Source organism: Azolla caroliniana, unplaced genomic scaffold (assembly GCF_043228905.1).
Source record: "Azolla caroliniana isolate FFs.n. ecotype wild unplaced genomic scaffold, voAzoCaro1.0.p SCAF_12, whole genome shotgun sequence".
Lineage (NCBI taxonomy): Eukaryota > Viridiplantae > Streptophyta > Polypodiopsida > Salviniales > Salviniaceae > Azolla > Azolla caroliniana.
In genome coordinates, this window is record NW_028230447.1 from 11131355 (window position 1) to 11155539 (window position 24185).

At 41.2% G+C, this 24185-nt stretch overlaps 2 protein-coding genes across 2 annotated transcripts; both read right to left on the reverse strand.

The window, feature by feature from the left end:
- Window positions 1-428: 428 nt before the first annotated feature.
- LOC147857131 (uncharacterized) lies at window positions 429-7040 on the reverse strand. The gene is made up of 3 exons (XM_087328132.1): window positions 6875-7040; window positions 6559-6689; window positions 429-908 (listed from the first exon to the last, which is right to left on the reverse strand). The coding sequence occupies exons 1-3, from the start codon at window positions 7038-7040 to the stop codon at window positions 429-431; spliced, it is 777 nt and encodes a 258-aa protein (XP_087184258.1).
- Window positions 7041-14562: 7522 nt separating this feature from the next.
- Window positions 14563-20867, reverse strand: LOC147857132 (uncharacterized). Its single transcript, XM_087328532.1, has 7 exons — window positions 20150-20867; window positions 17720-20055; window positions 17357-17626; window positions 16488-16568; window positions 15732-15840; window positions 15450-15516; window positions 14563-14901 (listed from the first exon to the last, which is right to left on the reverse strand). Exons 1-7 carry the CDS (start codon window positions 20790-20792, stop codon window positions 14838-14840), a joined length of 3570 nt encoding a protein of 1189 aa, XP_087184658.1. The 5' UTR covers window positions 20793-20867; the 3' UTR covers window positions 14563-14837.
- Window positions 20868-24185: the final 3318 nt, after the last annotated feature.

The window sequence follows — 24185 nt, forward strand, 5'->3', positions numbered from 1 at the left end:
GCCCAATGACATCTAAACCCCACTTAGAGAATATCGTATAGCTAATAATCCTCCCTGGAGGTTCAGGCATTAATCTTCTTTGTTGATATAATTGACATTCATGACATGACCTATACCAATGTACCACATCCCTATACATGCTTGCCCATTTTACTTGAGTTTGCATGGTCTTCCTTTTAGTATATTCTATTCCAAAATGGCCTCCACATCCTTCCTCGTGACACATAGACAAACACTCTTGAATCTCATCATGCCATAATACACGTTTAAGCACCCCATCTATATCTTTCAAATAAAGATCATCATGTATTTATCACATACCTTTGTGCACGATGTGTTAGGGCAAGACGCCTATGATATGGGAGCTCTTTTCTAGCCCTTCCTATCCTTAAAACATATTCGTCCTCTTCTAGGCTCTCTCGACCTTTTTATGATGGCATATTTATAACATGCACTCCCATTTCTTGTGCTACTATCTTGCTTGCTAGCTCATGAGCCCTTGCATTCTTATCTCTTGCGATATGCTGAAATTGACATTCCAAGAATTGGCGTTGCAATTGCATCACTTGTTGGAGAAGGGGACGAAGACTAGCCTTTTGCACCTTCCACACACCCTGCACTTGTCTTATAATCAACAATGAATCTCCCTTTACCATCAAACTTCTAATTCCTTTTTCCATGCATACTTGTAAGGCATGAATTAAGCTAGGATACTCAGCCTCATTGTGACTATTTGCTTCAATGTGATCACTTCCACTCCATAACTCATGGCATTCTCTATTCATGAAAGCATATCCAATTCTTGCAATCTTTGTTTTTTGCTTAAAAGCACCATCAAAATATAATACCCCTTCAAATTTTTTCAACATTATTTCAGATTCATTGATTGGTTCAACATGATCATCTATCTGTTGGGAGACAGGTCCCTCAGGATGGGAAGGGAGAAGAACAGTGCTGATGAGCAAACTCGGCCAAGGCCGATAGGCCGAGGCCGAAACCGGATGAGGAGTACTCGGCTACGGAGAGCCGGATGGTACAGAACTGATGAGAACTGGATGAGGAGTACCCGGCTACAGAGAGCCGAATGGTACAAACCCAGTGAGAACCGGATGAGGAGTACTGGCTACGGAGAGCCGGATAGCGCAGACCTGATGAGAACCGGATGAGGAGTACCCGGCTACAGAGAGCCGGATAGTGCAGACCCGGTGAGAACCGGATGACGAGTGCCCGGCAAGATCCGGATGATGCAGGCCCGGTGAGGAGTGCTCTGTAGATGAACAAACATTTTCGTAAATATGTTTCTGAGAGTCCATCGTGGCTATATTTGTAAATAGCCGAAAAGTCATATTAGTATAAATATGACTTAGGAAAAACTTTTGATACTGTTGTTGTCATTCTTGTTGGTGCAAGAAGAGAGAGCTCGTAACAGTGTACAGAGAGTGAGAGAGAGGAAGAGGTCGTTGCCTCTGTTGTAACCGCCGTCTGTGGCGAAGGTCGTGAGCGCGAGGTCGTTGCCTCCGTGAGCTCACTGTTGTAATCATTGTGATATAGTGATAGTTTGGAGTCTGTGGACTCCCGTGGTTTTTCCCTCTCAGGGTTTTCCACGTTAAACATCATGTGTACTCTTCTCTCCTTTGTGTCGTGTGTTTTTTTCGTTTCCCGTGTTTTGTGTATGATTCTAAGCTCGGTTGTGGCCGAGCGTTGCGCATAGGGAAGGGAGTGTGCAGTTCTTGACAAAGTGGTATCAGAGCGAAACGACATAGAAAATGGACGATTCGTTGGGAGGCATGTTCAAGCTTACCCGCTCCAACTATTGGGTGTGGAAGTCGAAGATGAGGGACATGCTCGTGGTTAAAGAGCTTTGGTTGCCGGTTCAGTTCAGGGAGAAGAGACCGGAATAAATCGACACCACGATATGGGAGGTGATGCACATGAAGACAACGGCGTACATACGGTGCTTCATCAACATGAGCCTATACAACAACTTCAATGAAGAGAGCAAGGCTCATGAGCTCTGGGAGAAGATCGGCATCATGTTTCAAAACAAAAATGTTGTTAATCAGGTTTCGGTATTCTGGAAGCTAGTAAGACTCCGGTACCAAGACGGCTCCCGCATGGCGAAGCACATGAATGCCTTCCAGGGGCTGATCCACCAGGCAACTTCATTAGAAGTACCTCTCGCCGATGAGGTACTAGTGCTGCTCCTGCTCGATTCCCTCCCAGATAGTTGGGAGACGTTGGTTGTCACCTTGGGCAACGTCGGGCCGGAAGGGAAACGGTTATCCCTAGCAAGAGTGAAGTCGAGCTTGCTAGATGAGGAGGCGCATCGGAAAGATAAGGATACGAGCTCCGACTCCAAAGCGCTCCTTACCGAATCGGAACGCGGAAGACATAGAAACTGTAGTCCCCAGAACCGGGAAAAGTTGGGGACACGGTCAAAGTCAAGGGGGAGGCCTACTTGCTTCTATTGTGGCAAGCCGGGACACTTCCAGAAGAACTGTCGCCATTTCCGGAAAGACAAGGAAACCGACGGTACCGATTCGAAGGGGACACTGGACCAGAACGGTAAAGACTGGAGGGGAACGGACCGGAAGGGAACGACGGCAATCGCGACAAGTGAAGAAGAGTTGATGCTCATCACTGAGGGGAGTGAGATAAACCTTGCCGGCGACGAGATGACCTGGGTGGTCGACTCCGGAGCGTCGTTCCACCTTACCCCGGACCGTAAATGCTTCTCATCCTACACATCCGGTGATCACGGTTGTGTCCGGATGGGGAATGAAGGTACATGCCGAATTGTCGGCTTAGGAGACGTGTGGCTGACGACACCAACCGGATGCAAGATGCTGCTAAAGGATGTCCGACACGTTCCGGAGGTTCGCCTGAACCTATATCAACCGGTCGACTAGATGATGAAGGCTACACGGGTAGCATTCGGAACGGTGTCATGAAGTTCAGCAAAGGGAGCATGATTGTGGCTCGGGCCCGGAAGGTAAACACATTGTACCTGATGAATGCCCGGTTATGTCCGGAGGAAGTGAACGTGGCATCCGACACTACCAGTGAGCTGTGGCACAAGAGGCTGTGTCACATGAGCGAGAAGGGGATGAAGAGGCTTGCTGACGACAACCTCATTCCAGTGAAGAATGTGCACTTGGAGAAGTGCACTGATTGTCTGGCCGGTAAACAAAACCGAACCTCCTTCCGATCAAGGCCACCGATGAGACGTAATGCGCCACTGGAGTTGGTGCATACGGATGTGTGTCAAGTGGACACGAAGTCACATGCCGGACCGCAGTACTTCGTGATGTTGATAGATGACCACAGCCGGAAGTTGTGGGCCACACCATTGAAGACGAAGGATAAGGTGCTATCCGTCTTCAAAGAGCTCCACGCGAGAGTGGAAAGAGAAACCTGCCGGAAGCTGAAGGCAGTTCGAGCAGATAATGGAGGTGAATACCGGGGGTAGTTCGAGGAGTACTGTCGCTCGAAAGGAATCCGGCTCGAATTTACCGTGCCAAAGACGCCGAAACTAAACAGGCTGGCCGAGAGGATGAACCGGACCATAATGGAGAGGGTCTGGAGTATGCTAGCGCATGCAAAACTACCCAAGAAGTTTTGGGTTGAGGCATTGTAGACGGCGACATATGTGATAAACAGATCACCCTCAGTACCCTTGGACGGAGACACGCCACAGAGAATATGGACCGGTAAGGAAGTGTCCTACCGGCATCTGAAGGTATTCGGGTGTCTCGCGTACGTGCATGTAGCTAAGGACCGGAGAGAAAAGTTAGATCCAAAGACCCGGCCATGCATATTCCTCGGTTATGGCAACGATGAGTTCGGCTACCGAGTGTGGGACCCGGTCGACAAGAAGGTATTCCGGAGTCGAGATATTATCTTCATGAAGGACAAGACGCTCGCCGACTGGGAGTCGGAGAAGAAGATAAGGAACTCCGAGTCGACCGGCAAGGATCGATTCTACGATGAGCAGACCCAACCGGCAAGAGACCGGTTAGCATTCGAGGAACTAGCCGGTTACGGTGAGGATACCGAACCGGCAGAAGAAGAAGTAGAGGAAGCTGAAACCGGAACCGGCCAAGACCCCGAATCGGATTCGGATGAAGAGCAAATGGAGGAGCCGGTTACCGAAGCCCAAAGACGGAGATATCCTCTCAGAGAGAGAAGAGCCCCCCGGAGATTTCCAGATGTAGAGCATGTGCTGCTAACCGATGAGGGGGAGCCAGAAAGCTTCGTAGAGGTGAAGGATGACACCCACAGCCGCGAATGGTTAAGTGCCATGCAGGATGAGATGGATTCCCTGCATGAGAACCATACGTACGAATTGGTGGAGTTGCCGAAAGGAAAGCGGGCATTCCGAAATAAGTGGGAGTACAAGTTGAAACCGGGAGATGCCGGCAACCCCCCGAGATACAAAGCCAGGATCGTGGTGAAGGGGTTCCAGCAGAAGAATGGCGTCGACTTCGACGAGATATTTGCCCCGGTAGTAAAGATGACCTCCATCCGGACGGTGCTGAGTATAGCGGCAAGCATGGACCTCGAGGTATAGCAGCTGGACGTGAAGACGGCATTTCTTCATGGTGACCTCGAAGAGGAGATCTACATGCAGCAACCGGAAGGATTCATGGTGAAAGGGAAGGAGCACCTGGTATGCCAGTTGAGGAAGAGCCTGTACGGACTGAAGCAGGCTCCCCGACAATGGTACCGAAAGTTCGACTCCTTCATGACCGATCAAGGGTACCACAAGACACAGGCCGATCACTGCGTGTTTGTGAAGAAATTCGAAGGAGGCAACTTCCTAATACTCCTTCTGTACGTGGACGACATGCTGATCGTCGGAGGGACCAAGACAAAATACGGATGCTGAAGAAGGCTCTCAACCGGACCTTCTCAGTGAAAGACTTGGGTCCAGCAAGACAGATGTTGGGGATGCATATCATCCGGAACCGGTCAATGAAGCAATTAGGGTTGTCACAGGAGAAGTATGTGACAAAGGTGCTTCAGCGGTTCAACATGTCAGATGCAAAACCGGTCGGATCGACACTTCCGGCAAACTGCAGGTTATCCGGCAAGCAGAAGATGGTTGCGTTGTCAACCACGGAGGCGGAGTACATGGCGGCTGTCGAAGCCGGAAAGGAAATATTATGGATGAAGGACTTTATCGGAGAGCTCGGTATCAGGCAAGATGAATATTGGCTCTACTACGATAGTCAAAGTGCCATCTACCTTGCTAAGAATGCGGCCTACCATTCCCGGATGAAGCATATCTAGCGAAGGTATCACTGGATCCGGGAAAGAGTAGATGACCAGGAGTTCGCGCTCACGAAGATCCACACGGCCGAGAACGGGTCAGATATGCTGACCAAAGTACTGATACCCGACAAGCTGGATGCATGCCGGAAGCGAGTCGGACTAGTCAGACACCCCATGCTGGAGTGAAAGGGGAGTTTGTTGGGAGACAGGTCCCTCCGGATGGGAAGGGAGAAGAACAGTGCTAATGAGCAAACTCGACCGAGGCCGAAACCGGATGAGGAGTACCCGGCTACAGAGAGCCAGATGGTGCAGACCCGGTGAGAACCAGATGAGGAGTACCCCGCTACGGAGAGCCGGATGGTACAAACCCAGTGAGAACCGGATGAGGAATACCCGGCTACGGAGAGCCGGATGGTACAGACCCGGTGAGAACCGGATGAGGAGTACCCGGCTACGGAGAGCCGGATAGCGCAGACCCGATGAGAACCGGATGAGTACCCGGCTACAGAGAGCTAGATGGTGCAGACCCGGTGAGAACCGGATGAGGAGTACTCGGCTACGGAGAGCCGGATGGTACAGACCCGGTGAGAACCGGATGAGGAATACCCGGCTACGAAGAGCCGGATGGTACAGACCCGGTGATAACCGGATGAGGAGTACCGGCTACGGAGAGCCGGATAGTGCAGACCCGATGAGAACCGGATGAGGAGTACCCGACTACGGAGAGCCGAATAGTGCAGACCCGGTGAGAACCGGATGACGAGTGCCCGGCAAGATCCGGATGATGCAGGCCCGGTGAGGAGCGCTCTGCAGATGAAGAGACATTTTCGTAAATATGTTTCTAAGAGTCCATCGTGGCTATATTTGTAAATAGCCGAAAAGTCATATTAGTATAAATATGACTTAGGGCAAACTTTTGATACTGTTGTTGTCATTCTTGTTGGTGCAAGAAGAGAGAGCTCGTAACAGTGTACAGAGAGTGAGAGAGAGGAAGAGGTCGTTGCCTCTGTTGTAACCGCCGTCTGTGGCGAAGGTCGTGAGCGCGAGGTCGTTGCCTCCGTGAGCTCACTGTTGTAATCATTGTGATATAGTGATAGTTTGGAGTCTGTGGACTCCCGTGGTTTTTCCCTCTCAGGGTTTTCCACGTTAAACATCCTGTGTACTCTTCTCTCCTTTGTGTCGTGTGTTTTTTTCGTTTCCCGTGTTCTGTGTATGATTCTAAGCTCGGTTGTGGCCGAGCGTTGCGCATAGGGAGTGTGCAGTTCTTGACACTATCTCTTTTACATTCTTAGTTGGCACAAGCTCCTTATAGCTAAACAAATCCGCCATCTTAGACCTAGTAGTTTCTTCTTTAATAAAACTTACTTCAAACTCTTGTATACTCATTATCCACCGTTTCATACGTGGGCTATCTCCTGGAAATCTTAACATATGAGGGATCAAAGCACATGAAATTAAAATGATTGTGATTCTTCCTAACAAATACAACTTCTATTTTTGGAGGGAAAACACCAATGCCCATACAAGTTTTTCTTCTTCTCTACCATTGACATCTTCCTACTAATATAATATATTGGACGCATATATGATTGCTTAATACCTTTTTGCATTAATACTGCACCTACTGCTTCAACACCCACACTCAAACTAACATAGAATGGTTGATCCCAATTAGGTGGCATTAGGATGGGTAGAGTACTCAATCTATATTTTACTTCTTCAAAGGCATTTTGCTCCACTCTTCCCCACGCAAATGGATCTCTCATTGAGGCTCTTTCTAGTGGTTGAATATACTCTACTAACATTTGAAATGAACGTGAAAGATATCGTACCTTTTGAACGAAACTTAACAATTGCTTTGTAGAAGTCGGAGCATCCATCAATAGTAAAGATTCTACTTTACTTGGATCAAGGGCAATCCCATTAGTACTAACTTCATGCCCAAGTAGAATAATTTTACTATGTGCAATTTTTCACTTATTAGGATTCAATTGACCTCCATCTTCATCTATTTTAGCAAAAATTTGATCAAGCTTTTCTACATGACTCTTTCTATCACTATATATTCCTATGTCATCCATAAATGACATTGCAAATTTTCCAAAGAAAGGACTTAACAACCTATCCATCCATTCTTGAAAAGTTGCATAAGCATTAACCAACCCAAAAGGCATCCTAGTGTAACAAAATACACCCCATGGAGTGATGAAACTAGTCAACTTTTGATCTTCGGGTGCAATCTCTATTTGAAAATATCCATAAAAACCATCACATATTGAATACCTTTCATGTCCCACCACTTCATCCAATATTTCATCTTGGAAAGGCATTGGGCAATGATGTCTCTTGGTTGCCGCATTTAAAGGTCTGAAATCCACACATACTCTCCACTTGCCACTCTTCTTAGGCACTATAACCACTGGGGATATCCAATCAACATCATCTACACGTCGAATAAATCCAGCAGCCAACAACTTGCTTACCTCTTCCTCCAAAATCTCTCTTCTTATATTTCCTAACCTTCTGAGATTTTGAGGAACTAGCATTGCATTGCTATGCAACTTTATCTCGTGTAACACAGAATGTGTTCCCCTCATCTGAGTATATGCTCCGTAGCAAACAACTTAGGATACTTATCGAATAACATGGAATATTGGTTTCTCTCTTCTTCAGTCAAATTAGGGGATAACATTACCATGAGTTCCTCCTTGGGCACATTGGGCTGACTTTTGGTGGGTTCTAACCCAATACCACATAGGTCGACTCCTATGTGTAATTCCTCATACTCATCGTCAACCTCATCATCTTCACTTGAAGAAAAGGATTCCTCATCTGAAAAAATTTCAACATCATCTTGCCCTTCTTATTCTAGTCTACCATCTGGGAAATAAAGTAATTGTCCTGTCTTCATATCACACTTCACTCTTTGACCATGAGGCTTATTGGTGAACAATTCTAATTCCCCACGATGCCAATCTTGTCTCACTTTCGTACCCATCAACCATGGTATTCCTAGTATTAGTGGATAAGCCCTTGGTCTTGCTAGCATGACGTGCAAATCCACCAATACTTGTTGCCCTAACACATACAACTTTACTTGCTCTGCTACTCCCACACATCGCACTACTGCATTATTTGGCATATTCATGTTATATGCATGTTTTCTATTAATCTTTAATTGTAATCTGCTTGTCGTATCCTCCATTATGACACATACTTGTGCACCACCATCTACATATGTTGGGGCCACCACTTGCCCTTGACACTGGCAACAAATCTTTTTCATGATTGTAACATATTCGAGGAATATCTTGAGTATCTACTCTACCTATAGTATTGGTTGCCCTTCTACCCTTCTTAGAAATACTCACCATTTTCCTCCACTCTCTACGTAGCTTAGGAACTAATTCTAAAGCTTGGGCAAAGGTCATATCCACTTTTCTTTCTTTCAAGTCATTCAACAAGGAATATGATTCTTGATTTAAACCTAGTGGATAATCCTTGATAGCTATCCTCCTCTTTGACTCTAGAGATTTCATTCATTGCTTATCCCTATGCTTACTAGGTTCTCCCTCTTGTGATATTGCTCCATCTTTCACCTTATTATGCAACCTAGTTCGCATTCTTGATCCTCCCTCGTGGTCTTCTACACGAGCTCTCTTTCCCACTAAAACATCATATGAATCCCCATCTAACATGACCTTCCCACATGTTGTATTTAATGCATCCTTTACATTATCATTCTTCTTAAACTCAATCAAATTAACACCATGAGAATTTACTTGATTTTGTGACCTTTGCTCTTCTACTCGTCTTGGAATCGGGGCAATACCTCCTCCTTCGTGCTTAGGATGTGGGCAATTTGGTGAAATATCTCCTCGTTCAAAACCATTATAACACTGCACATTGGGATTCGGCCTCCCAATATCTTTCTTTTGTTGAGAAACTTGCATAGACCTTGTAAGTTCATCTTGGTTGATACAAAGCTTACTTACTTCATCAGCCATCTTTGCCACTTGTTGTGCAAGATCCATGGCCCCACTTGTAGAAGACTCTCGCCGTGAAGACACATCAGGACTTTTCTCATGTACCCTGTGAATGTATGATGTCGCACCTTCAATAGCTTCATCATCTTCTTTCATGTCCCTCCCAAGCTTTCTAATCCTCTTTCTCCATTTACTTATTGCCACTTCTTTTTCCTTTCAAAAGATTCAAGTTCCTTATCATCTACCTTCTCTTTAATATCCTCATGCAAGGCCACGATAAATTGGTCATGCTTCATAAAATCGGGTGGAACTTGATCATTTCCTAATCTCTCCAATCTCCTATATAAATCTTCAAACCTCCTAATAAAATCCCTAATATCCTCCCCATACCCTTGCCTTACTCTTCTAATATCCTTCCAAATAGCTTCTGGAGTCTCAGTTTTTTGAAATTGGGTTAACAATGCTTGTTGTAAACGTGCCCAATCATTCTTTACCTCTATAGGCACTAACCTTACATACCAATCTAAAGCCGGACCATCCAACAAAAGGCTTACCATTATCGCGACATCAGCATCACTCTTCCTAGCATGTAGAGCCCAAATCTTCAACCGACGCACGAATTGCACAACATCACTATTCGTCCCAGTGAAAGGCTCACTAAAGAGATCCGCCATTATTTCGAAACACCCAAGTGCCAAAATATGCAAAACAAGCAATAATACCACCAATTCCAATATTAAAATACTTGGCCTTGATTATGACAAAACCGAAAGTCCTCGATAGTTGTCAAGATTGTTCCTCAGTGGGGGCACCAAAACGTGTTGCGCAAGAATTTGCCTCTCAAAACTCTAGCACAATACATCTAGAAACACACAAGGCACATCATCATAGGGCACCATAACAACATCTTTGAGTTTAAAAAAGACCACAAACACAAAAGGAGATGAATGGGTATGACAAAGACAATCAATGAAGAAATATGAAAGGGGAGGATCTATATCAAGAGTATATATATAAATTCTCACTACACCAAAGAGGGTTTACAACATTTTATGATAATCATTCATGTACAACAAATAGGAGATTGGAATTGACAAAGATATGTATCATAATCTATGAAAGAAGGAAAGGAGAATGAGGATAAAGTATTTATTAAGAAGACAGATATAAAACACACACTACATCAAGAGAGATATTCTATGGCTATCCTATTCCCAAGGCTTTCACACTCATACTTATATACAATAGGGGCTTAATTGTTAGTTCTTGCATGTATCTTGCCACCTGTCCCACATGTAACACTTCAACCACTTTCCTTTGCATGTAACCGATAGATCTTCTATTTTGGGTATGAAGACGCTTGATTCTATCCACGACCCCTTCTAGACATTTGTAGCACATCGAGCAAGCTTTCCAAAGAATGTTTATTTATTGAAATCCAATATTCCCTTGAAATATTACGACCAAAACATTGACTGCCTATTGTAAACGCACTCTTTGATTATGTCACATCAATTCATCTTGATTCTTCACATCTACCTTCGACTAAAGCATCCACCATCATGCCTAAAGTGTCATAACTAGCTTGTGTCCATATTTTACTATCTTCCAACCACTTTGTTGAGCAAAAGTATTTACAACACAACAACATGCAGGACGTTCCTCAGCTTTCCCTTCCGCCCGACATGGTTGAGGGGAACCTCTCCGATGTGCTCGATGGTATGTGGGGTGTCGTTTCCGGTTTCGACCACCCTTGGTTGTTCCGGTTTTTCTAGATAAGCAAACCACTCCGCGTGGCTTGTCATATGGTTTGATGCTCTGGAATCGACGTACAATACCTCGTTCAGTTTCGAGGTGTTTTTCTTCATCGAGTTAGCCTTGTGTTTCATCACAAAGGCTAGGTCCGAACCATTTATAGAACCGGATCCTTCCGGTCCTTCCGAGTAGTGCGAGCTTTGCCGGCTTCCCCGTTCGGCCTTGCGGGATCCGGACTTTTCCGAATCAACACGCTTTTTCCACACTCACTCTCTCTGTGACCCTTCCGGCCATAGTACCAACATTCCATTACATTCTTCTCTTGCCAGTTTCCAGCGGCACTTTGACTCCCCCTACTTACGGAGGATCCAAAACTATTGTTGGCACCCGCATGGTTCTCCCCTACTAGGAGCATCGAATGTAATTCGAAAAACAAGGGCGTATTCTCCCTTGTACAGACTGTAGTCCGGAATGCTCCAAACTTTTACGCCAGGCCCTTGAGACAAACATGCACCATCTCATCTTCCTCGACGGTTATGTTGATAGAAGCAAGTGAGTCGCAGATGTCTTTGATCCGGGCCGTATAGTCGGCCACTGACATGTCCTTCTGTCAGATATTACTCAACTCCTATCGAAGTTGCAGCTTCTGGGTCGTGGTGCTTGTGGCAAAGACCTTCAGGTTTCCCCAAGCTTCCTTCGGCGTCTTGGTGTCCCGGATATGGCTCAGCAGCCGGTTGTCGACATTGGACGCAAAGCAGTACATAACTCTACTTGTTGCTTGTTCCCAAATCGGGAAGTCCCTGTGTGCCGCATCAGGCGCCATATCATTAGCTTCGTTGACATAACTCGAATAGCCATGCCCGAGCAGGTACTGTTGCATCTTGTACGACCAAGATGCGTAGTTGGATCTGTCAAGCTTCTATGTCGGGAGCGAGCTAGTCATTCCTCTGTCCATTCTGACCTTCTTTTTTTGTTCTCTACCAAGTGTTAGGGGTTTGTCTTTGGAAATCGCTCGTCGGTTGTAGAGGTTCTCAACCCTCACGCTCTAATACCATGTGAAAGAGAATATGCGGAAGCTAAGACTGAACCGGCTCAACCGGATAGCAACAGAATACATACAAGTTTAATGGAACCTTGAATCACAGAGTACACAGGAGAAACAGAGTTAGAGCAGAACACAGAAAACATGTATATTCCAAAACACTAAAATGTCTCTGTACATACAATGTGCTAAGTGAGCACTTTTATACAAGTCCATGAAAGGACTGGTAGAAGGTACTGACATGTACTTCAATGCTCATACGAGCGATTGACACTTAACTCCAAGGAATCTACCACGTACTAGGCTAAGATTGTAGACCTCCAACGGCCTACTGGATATAATCCGATCCGGCTCTTGATTCCAGACACCGATCCGGATTCGGTTGAGTTTGTCCGCTCAACAAAAAGGATATGCTCAAACGTACGGACTCAATTATGAGGAGACCTTTGCCCTGGTGGCAAAGATGACAATTGTTCGGAGAGTCATTGCACTCACAGCTACTAGAGGGTGGCACCTCCATCAAATGGATGTGAAGAACGCCTTTCTTTTCCTGAAAAGCGTTCATCATGCATCCGCCCGCTTGACACAGCACTCACCCCTTGACATAACTGAACGATTAACTTTAGGTTAGTGGTAAATCATTTAGGTCCAGCAACATGGACTCCACAGTTTTCTTCCGTTACACAAGATCACCTACAGTCTCCATTTCTTTACAACAACATTCCACCACGAGGCTGTAATTCTCGTTTTCCCATGGTATATACCAACCTTTTCCACAAAATAACTAATTATTTCTACCCAAGGTACCTATGCACATACCTTTTAAAAGATTGAATCTTTGAGCCACCATATGATCTTCTAAATTTAATAATGCAACTCCCATTTGGGGTACATATATTGTTCCATGATACCCAACTCATAGCAATTTTATATTCTCTCTCTCTCTCTCTCCTAGGGATCGGCAACAGCTCGGCGTAGACTTGAGCCTGCCTAAAATGTTTGAGCTCGGTTTGGCTTGGCTTGAACCTTGCCTAACTAGCTCAAACCGGTTAAGCCGTTTAATATGTGATTTAATAATTAGGTTAGAGTCTTAGTTAAATAAAAACTTAAAGTTAGAAATTAGATGGTTAGAAAGTTAGTAAATCAATGTCTAAATTTGGTAAATCAAGCCCAAAATCTGGTATACCAATGGTAATCCAAGCCCAAAGCTTTGTAAATCAATGTTAAAATGTGATACATTAATGGTAAATCTTGTATTTGGTGCTGTTAACATTTTCCATCTATTTTTCTGATCTTAACATCTTTCATACCTTTAAGCTCCAAACTTAAATTTCCATCTGTTTTTCTAATCAGAAACTTACATCTTTTTTCTTTCTAACCTTAAACTCCCACCTTTCTTTTACTTTTTAACATCCATAGATCTGATCTTCAATGCTTCATCTTTGTTGATCTTAAAGCTTGCACAGCTCTGCTCTTGAAATTCTCTAATGTCTTTTAATCTTAAGCTTCTGGTATTCAACTTTCATTTTTTTCTAATCTGATATTTTCAACATCTCAACCCTTCAATTTTCATTTTTCTAATCTTAAAAACTTCTATATCTCTGATCTCAAGAATTCCAAGATTACTTATTTCTCTTCGTCAAAGTACAAGCACCTAACAAGACGAAGAGGTTATCTACTTCCATCTCATTTTCTCATCTCAAAGTTTCATACCTCTGATCGTAAAATTTTCATGCCTCTGATCTTCCCCTTTCATGTAATGATTTCCTCAAAACAATGGACTACCTCTCTAAAGTTGTATATGAGTTCTAATAGTATTGTAGTTTTGTCCCAAACTGGTTTAGGGATCGGATAGGTTTGGTTTGGTAGTTTGAGAACCCCAAAATGGTTTAGGCTTAACCGGTTTGGCTTGGATAAGGCCAAACCAGGTAAGCCTAAACCGAACCGTTGCCAATCCCTACTCTCTCCTATGATTCTACACTAAGAATATTTGAGATGCATAGACATCTTAGGTGTATTGTCATCGAGGTGCTCCATGGAGGTTATTATAAACATAACCTCATTTGCAGTTATTCATTCCAAGGAGGTCCCACATGCATGCTAAGGTGTTACCATAGTAACTATGTTAATGATACTTAGTGACTACTATTATCTTTAAGTCAAATATTATAGTAGTGTAGTCAATCAAGAGAGATCAAAGGGACATGACAATTCTACCATGTAACTATTGAGCATTTGCAGTTATCGTTGCCCAATAGTAGTGAATATCATAAAGGTACCCAATACTATTCTATTGCTTGTTTGATCAATTCAATTAATTTGCATTGCTTGATTGAATAGTTTGGCCAACAAACACGAAAGAACTATAAAATATATATAAGGGTTACTGGCAATTAAGAGTTAAATATTATATTCTGCAAGGACCTAGGTTTTAGCACTGCTTTTATTTTCTCGTAACTACCAAAAGCTGATAGATGTATTACCTCAAATTATTTACAAGCTTGATTGGCAGGTATGAAGCTTGTTTACTTACTAATGCCCCCCACAGGACAAAAAAACTCCAAACATAGATACATAGATATACATGGATCCATAGGTATATATACACATACTCTGAAAGAGCACCATTTCTATCACGGATTCTGACTTAGAATGCATGGAGCATACAATAAAAATCTCTTCACGGGGGGGGGGGGGGGGGGAATACAATACAGTATGATAATGCCGTTGCTAACTCTTTTTACAAGACTATACATGAGACAATAAGGAATCAGGCATCATCACTTGTGCTTTATGTTGGTTTTCCCCACCTTCCTGGTATTTCTTCTTTGTAAGATTTGATTCCTGTAATAATAATAATATTCTCCAGTTAATAATAATGTAATAATATTTTCCTATACGTATATATTGTGTGGCTCTAAACAAAAAAACGTCTACAAAAGTTTCCATACAAAATTGTAGCCTCTATGTTTCATTTTAATAGAAGTGCCTCAAAAAATTGTTCAAACTAAAGACTCGTTGGTGCAGATGAGCAATCACACGTAATTAACAGAACATTCTCATCCCGATTTCATTTAGTAATACAATTAATTTTTAAATTATACGGAAGTTTGGAGATGCCTACAATATCTCTCAGCTAGCTAGAGCTGTGCGGATTTCTGGTGTCACCTAAACAAATAGTTCAATCTAAAATAATTCAAAGTTTGATTTCACAATGAACTGTCCAAAATACCACAGTTAAACCAGATATAAATAATCATTTTTCAGAGTTGCCAGACGCTATCAAACTTTCAACAAGCAATATGCAATGAAAACTTCAAAATAAATTTAGAGAACACTACATATTAATTTTGCAAGTGCATATAAAACAAAATCAAAGCTTTAGGCTTAACCTTGAGAAATCCAGGTGTTGTGTGACAATACCATGCAATATGAGCTCTGTAGAATACACTCTAAAGCCTGCATAATCAAACCTTCCATTATAACCATATCAAACCATATTTACAGATAACAAAGCTACCAAAATCATATAATCAAAGTACTCAAAGTAAAGGAAAACACAGCAGCAAATTGTTTTTAAAAATATCTACTCCAAACCAGAATGATATAATTACTTAAGTCAACTACCATATCTAGAATTTAGAGATAAATTTGAACTATATGCATCACAATACCATTCTCTAGGAACTGAAGGCAATAATCATAATCCTTATCATCTGCAATTACAAGCTTTCCCCCTTGGCTGGCATCTGATTGGAGAAATTCTAAAGTATTTTGGACAACCTGTAACCATTTCGAGCACATTACAAAACATACACCGAGAAGCTTCAGCAAAAACGAGCACAAACTATGATATATCTGTCACCACTTGAAATTTCACACAAATCATCAAAAAGGAAAACTTAAAATCACGCGATGACACAATAGAATTGGTTAACCAAATGGATACATATGTGAAATGCTTGCTGACAAACACTCTTAAAGAGTGTTGTTCTCCAATGTTGAATGAACACAGAACATTGTAGAGTATGATGACATCAGGCAGACATTAAATATATGATATAGACTTATTGAATAAGAATAACACTAAGACAGGTGAGCTATAGCAAAGCACGATGGAGATTAAACAAGCCGAGATGCATGGACCTTATTCAGAAAGAATCTGACACCTTTATTTCTATGTTTAACAATGAAATGTTATATGGAATATGATATCATTAATAACGCATCATTATAATCTTTTACCACCTCATAAGCTGATAAATTGCGACAACAATGACACTCAATGTTTCCGATATAAATGCTAACGTGAGGTCATACAATGATTGTGCTGAGCAATGTTTTGGAAACAACAAATGGATCCAATTATCTAGCATTTAGTTATTGACTTATGAATATGCAGTACTGATATAACAAGTGTCTGCACATACCTTACCACCAGCAGTTTCAATTATTTCTTTCATAGCCTCAGGATCAGGAGTTGTATTTGGAGTCACAACAATGTCAAGGCCCTGAAATAAAAACAAAAAGGAAATGTGAGGATATTAAATTAGTGAGACTTCATTTGCATGTTTCTTTTACTTTTTAAAATTGTAGGAAAACAAAAATGAAATGGGCAACCTTTACTTCTAGATTTTCCACTCAAACATAAGTCTAACCACAGTTTAGTGACTTCATATTTATATTCAAGATTATTCACATTTTTAGTAAACCACAGCAACTTTGTGACAAGTTCTCATTTTGTTCTATAAATGGGATTCCCTACAAATCAGAGCTGTGATGTTTCAATCTGCCTCATGAAACCCTAATTATAGTTCTTTGGATGCAAACCCTATTCTTTACTTGCAGACAATTCCTAATTTAAAAAAGAACAGAAATGTTGGTGCATAACAGTAAATTACAAGAGAAATAAGCCATGATTTAAATAAATGTCTTGCTCAAAATGTGATGAACTCTCATTTATTATAGCTTTTCTGCCTTCGATTTTCTATGTTTGCGGGTTTTCCTTTTTATTCTCTGCTTCAACCATAAGAATTCTTTTGCACAGAATCATGCCTTGTGTCGGTCCTTCCTTTAATAGCACATTGCAGGCTCTAATGTTACCTTGCTATTTTCTAGTCTGATTCTTCTAGCTACAGGAGGATCATATTGAGTCACATAGATTCTGCTTTGAGATTTGTTTTATATTGAAATCATCTTTATTTCAATCTGAATTTTACAAACCAACTATTTTCTATATCATAATGGCCCATCTTCTCCTCTATGCATTTTTGAGTTTTCACCATTATCTCATGGATACCTTCAGAAGTGGCTTGCGGCGGGCTGCAGCTAGTGATGAGTGCATAGAGAAACCCAACTCTTTCTCTTTTTTCTCATCCCGCAAAATAAAGTTTTGTTCATCCACAAAGTAATGAACCTGACTGCAGCTCTCCAACCATTGGGGTGTTGCAACCACTTTTCCAGAAGCCATGCTTACTAGCATATTCCTTGTTCGAACAAAGCTGCAGGAAATAAAATGAGTGCATCCAGAGGCTGATGTTGCAATATGCCCCCCCAGCTTTGTTAGTATCTATAGTTGACAAAGGAAAAATATTATCCATGTGTTCAAGCACACACATACTGTAAAAGATTTCCTAGTATCTTTATTGAATCTTATGCTGACCTTCTTTTGGTTTTTGGTTATTTCTTCAGGCAAACTGTGACTAAACAGCACTCGAATGCAGCTTGGATTTCGCTTTTGCCTCCTTCGTTCGTCCAGAAAAACTGAGCTATCTAAATTTGATACAATTTCAGAGATAGGGGTTCTTCTGTTTCCTCTTGTATTTGGCTTACTTTTATGTCCTTGACAAGCTTTTTCTGAATTAAGCGTGTCAGTTTTCTTTCCTTTTGTTTCTTCTTTGTCTTCAGGATGAACCTCTAGCTTTTTTCCACTACCTGTGGGTTTCTGCACAAAATTTTTATTGATAATGTCATTTCTTTCTTTGCATAAGATTGGAGCTTCAATATCCACGTTTTTCAACTTATTGGAGCGAAGGATTTTACTCTTCGGCAAAGATGCATCACTCTCTGTTTTCTGACATTTGAATGTCTGAACATTACACTCAGATACAGCCTTCCTTTTCCTCTTACGCTCTACCAGAGTTGTCTCTTCTTTGTTATTAGTGGACATGAGTATCTCAGAATTATACTTTGTGGCTATAATAGAATTTTCTCTTTTATCATGCATCTTGCTTTTGGCATCTAGAGCTTTTGATCTTGTCTTAGGACCCCTTTTCATCGTGTCTATCTTCTCCTTTTCCTTTAGAAGGTTTTCTAGAACATCTCCATTTCTGCTGTCGGAACTAACTTTTCTGCCCCCCAGCTTAATTGTTCTTGCAGGTCGTATGCTTTCATTCTTTTTCAAATTTTGGGTGGTATCATCACTTAATGAGTTTCTCTTTTTCAAGGTCTTCACAACAGGTTTTTTCACATCTGTTTCCACTATTGCTTCTCTGGAAGTTTGGATTACACAACCAAGCTCTGATTCATTAGATGCCTTCATATGCTCTGATGGTGTGATTTCAATAATTTCCTTCACTTCAATGACCTTATTAGTTTTCTGTTTCTGCAACAATCTAGCTGACAGACGCTCTGATTCAAATGCGTTCTTTTTAGACACAGTTTTTCTTTTGCCATACGAAGCAACTCTAAGCTTGCGTGAAGGAGACTCTAATCTACTTCTATTTTTAAGTCGTGTAGTTAATAAAGTATGCATTATCAAACCCTGCTCAGCACTAGGTTCCATATTCTTGACTGATGCTAGTTTTATAGCAGAGGACTGAACAACTGCAGGATAACTAATGGCATTTTCCACTCGAATATTAGGCTCTGCAATTTGTTTATAATTTCCATTCTGTTTTATCTTACGAGAACTGAAATGTTTTTTCATACATGCAATTAACTTGGAAGCCCCTACCTGTTTACTATGTTCTTTGTCCTTATCAGAGATATCTTTGCCAGCCAAAGGTGATTCTTCTTCTGCTTGGCTATCAATCCAATCAAACACATCCATCTTCTCATGCAATGCCTTCATTTGAGCTGCTTGAGCCAGAGACTTAAGACCAGACGTACCCAAATGACCTTCTCCAGAAAGAAGCACAGGTTCATTATTCCTTAATGTTTCTTGAGGTGTGCAAGTTACATCAAGCCAAACCAGTTTATCAACCACATCTAAAGCATTTCTTTGTGACTCCTCACCTGGTTCTTGCGATTCAAGACAAGTCAAATTTGTAGATACATTGATTCCAGACGCCAATGACATTGTTTGCTCCAATGGAGACAGATTCATGTGTTTTTTCTGATCTACTTGGAGAGACATGGATTCCACTTTTTCATCACTATTTTCTAGTTTATAATTTGAGAAAACAGGCATTTCCTCCTTGGAATCAAATACAAGCTTCCGTGCCTTTTGTCTAGACTTTGACTGACTAAACTCAGTGCTCAACCTATTCAACTTCAGTCTCGATGTAGACATGCGAGGAGAAAATTTATTTGCATTATCAGGTCCCATCGTAATCTTTGGTGGGGTTTGAGTTACAGAGATATCACATACTTGACTTGTATCATGTAAAAGTTCTGTCCCTACAAACTCAAAACTTTGTTTCTCTAATTCATCATTGACACCCTTATGGGTGAATTCATGGGTATTAGCTGCTGATTCAATTCTATAATCATCCTTACCAGTCCTTAGGAATTCAGTAACAACTTTACTAGATGAACTCGCCCTTGCATTCTCAATAGCTGCCCTCAGACCTGATGCACGCAATGAAGCTGCCCTTACAGAACCTATGCTTTTGGGCCTCAAACCAGATGCATACAAAGTAGTTGGTGAATCCTTATCACTGCTATCTTGAAGTTTTTGTGTACTCGCTAACAACACATTGTTATCTTCCTCATGGTTGTGTAAGTTGATGTCATGAAAGTTGGACTTATGAGGTACATTATTGTCTGAAATAGTATCTGCATTAAAAGAATAAAAATGAATGCTTGAAAGTATATATGTACAGGAAATTGTATACCTCCATATCTACACAAAACAAACAAAATTAGTTACCGTTTCTTCCCTTGAATGGAGGCGTGGTAGTTGTTTCAAGGCATGCATTATCAGCATCTTTTCTATGTTCATATTCTTTATATTCGTCTTCTCTTTCTTCTTCTGTTGTAGCATCGGAATCATATTTAAATATATCAAAGTCATGAACTTTAGTGACGTTTCCACCTCCAAGTTCATTGATCGATTTACTTACATCGAGCGACCTGTGTTTTCTTGACAAGGACAGATCACTTTTCTCTTTTACGGATTGATCAATTTTTCCTTTTACGAAGAATACATCATTTTTGCTTTGTAAAGCCAATAAATCCTCATGTTTGAGGGCAGATTGAACATTACTACCACATTCACCATCATCATCGTCATCATCATTGTGAGGGAGAACTTCAGTATCCCCTGATCTCTCATCATCATCATCATCATCAACACTATCATTGATCATAGTATCTCCACCACAAATATTTGCTTGAGAATCATGGTGAATCAATTGTGTGAATTCACGAATATCAGTAGAATCAGAATCGATTGGTAGGGTTTGGGTTTGGGTTTGGGTTTGGGTTTGGGTTTGAGTTACCTGGCTTCGTGTGCATCTCTTCAGAGTATTATGAATCCCTCGCGTACCTTTCTTCTCCATGGTATCTATCATAAACAAAGCAAAAACAACGAAACCTACCTGCGTTCGTCAGTGAACAGCAAGAAAAGCTCGAAGAGGAGGAGGGGAAAGGATTTGAAAGAAGAAATAGAAAGGCCAGTCCCAGTCCCACACCCACTGGGCCACTAGTAAGAAAGTACATACACATACATACATACATACATACATACATACATACATACATGGATGCATACTAATTACATACATACATACATACATACATACATACATACATAGTGTAGTGTAGTGTAGAGAAGGAAGGGTTTGCACCCCAAAATCAAGCACGCGACGTGTCTATTTGCACCCCATAATCAAATGATAAAGAGGCCGGCCGCTTGGTGAGGGAATCATAAACGACGGTGCAAGACGCTTAGCTAAAAGGCGCATGCCATCTACACTACCAGTTGTCACCCGACCCGTCATTATCCAAACGCCCTACTCGCACCCTTCACACACCGCGCTCCTTCGTAGATGCCCTACCCCTACTCACACCTTGCAAACACCCAACTCATACTAGGAAGGTGCCCTACTCACACCTTGCCGACACCCTACTCCACAGAGGACGCCCTACTTATAATTACACAAACACCCTACTCCGTACAAAACACCCTACTTATATTAGTAAGACACCCTGCTCCACTTCGTAGAAGACACCCTACCCTACTTACGATTATTCAGACACCCTAGATGCCCTACTTATAATTATTGGGACATCTGATTTACCAGGGTTTAGGGTATAAAACCAAGCGCGTGTCAATGTTTCGACATTTTTCAAATCAAAGATTGTGCTATTTGGAGGGATTTTTGACAATCATCCATGTGCAACATTACGATCAACATCGTCACCCTCATTACGATCAACATTGCCACTTGCAAATCATTCAGGTATGTATTTTATTGCAGCCTTTTGTATTTTGCTATTTGAGTAAGTATTTTGAAATATTCGGGTTTTGTGTTTTCCAAATCGAAAAATGTTCAATGAGTTAGGGTTTTCTGTTAAAATGTTGAAATGGGTTGCATAACTTTATTAAACTTGTTTACATGTTAAAATGGATTGTTAAATTGGAAGTTAAAAATGCATTGTTAAAATGGATTAGGTTTAGGGCTTGTTAAAATGGATTGTACATATTTAAATAATCTTGAAAATGTGAAGATCATAAATGTGGCTTTTCCAATCCAATCTCAACGAACATGTTGACATTAGTTAGGCATAATTCCAATGAAATAATGTTAAAACGTTAAAATGGCACAATGTTAAAATGGAAGTTAAAATGGATTTGGTTTAGGGTTTGTTAAAATGGATTTTCTAAATTTAAATAAGAATGAAAATGTGAATGATAACAAGTGTGGCTTTTCCAATCCAATCTTCAAGAACATGTTGACATTGGTTTATGTTTTCGGGGGTTAAGGGTTAACATATTTGGTTACATATTTGGCATACGTCCAATCTAGTAGACGTATATGAACATTTGTATACGTTCACGTATAATACGCGATATTCGTTTCGTTTCGTTTTCTTTAATGAGAAAGAGGTCACACGAACAATTTAGGCTCCTCTTGCTGCGTTTAGAGAAAATACTAATTGTGGCTAGGATCAAGGGGCGGTTGAGATGTGGGATTAGTTAATTAAGTGCTTTTAATGAGCTAAAAGCTCTGGATCAATGCAAGAAATCAAAGACAGAACTGTAATCAGATGTGGGTTCTGGTAATGACGAAGTGCCTTTTAATGGGCTGAAAGCTCAAGAACAAAGAGAGACCTATAATTAAGGGGTAAATGATGATCAATGAGATAATTAGGATAATTAATGAGGTGATCAGGAGATTGTGCAGGTGATTAAGAGTTTTAATCGGCTAGTAAAATGCATAGGAATTTGAGCTACACTCTCTATACACAGAATCGCCATGGAAAGAAAAAGAGCTTAAATACAAATAGTAAAAGCAAAGTGGCATACACACACAAATATATATATATATATTTCTTTTTCCTAAGAATGAGCTCTAATGGGTGCTTGCCAGTTGCTTTTTCTTGTGAATGACCTCTAATGGGTGCTTGCTAGTTGCTTTTTCTTGAGAATGAGTTGTAATGGGTGCTTGCCCGTTGCTTTTTCTTGAGAATGAACTCTCTAATAGGTGCTTGCCAAGTTGCCTTTTCCTAAGAATGACCTCTAATGGGTGCTTGCCAGTTGTGACTTTATAAGCATTTAGTTTTTTTTTGTAATGTAGAGAAAAAAGCTTTGATAATGGCATATGTGTGCAATATAAACTATATATATTTTCTTCATAATTATATTGGCTTTGTTTCCTTAGACACTAAATAGAATCTTTTTTTGTACAAATGGATTTCAATCATACTTGGAGCCATTTCATGTATGAGTATGATACGAATATTCACGTATGAGTATGGCATGAATAACTAGAACTATGCATATTGCTTGACATAGATTGTTGTGAAGTCCAAAGACTTCAAAATGGAAGATGTTGACCTCATGTGAACATATTCTATTGTTTAAGGGGAATTATGTTGACTCGCTTCTCAAACCAAGTAACCACTGGTAGCTAATTTGACACTTTCAAGTGAGTTGGAGGGTGCCCTTTATAATTAACATGGTTTTACACAACCTAAAAACTTCCAGAACATGGGTATGCATTTCATTCTGAAGGGAGGTATGTCACTTCCTCATACTTGCTTTGGAACAAAAATTATGCATGTGCGCTAACTTTTGTTTTGGACTTAGGGTTTTTGTTAGAAGGGGTCAAGAAAGAACACATCCACGAAGATGGAGGCTCGAAACAACATGGAGACGGCAATGACAGTTTGAAGCCTTCAGTTGGACCTCATGCCAAAACATGCCTAGTTGAGGAGGTATGTATATACCTTCCTTGAAAGATTCTAATGCATATGTCCTATTAGATGTACTTGCCCATGCTTCCTCTTCAAGTGTGGTTGAGATTCAATGGGGATCAAATCTCGATCATGTATAGTGCACAGGTCATGTCGGCAAGAGGAATGGTGGTTTAGGAATAAATCAAAGACGGAGGCACATTTTCAGAAGGTATAATGTACATAGTATCAATGTAGTGCTTCCAAGAGGCCTTCAGATAGAGGAAGATGAGCAAACAACTCTAGGAAGAATGATGGCGTGACATGGTCTCTATCAACGTGTATTACGGAGTATTTTATCCACCCCTTTTCTTTTCTTTTTTAAGCCAAGGGAATAATAAAATAATTGAATTCTAAAATAGACGCCTCTCTTTCCTCTATAAGAAGGGAATATTTTATTCACCCCTTTTCTTTTCTTTTTTAAGCCAAGGGAATAATAAAAGAATTGAATTCTAAAATAGACGCCTCTCTTTCCTCTATAAGAAGGGAAGAAGAGGGTTTATTTC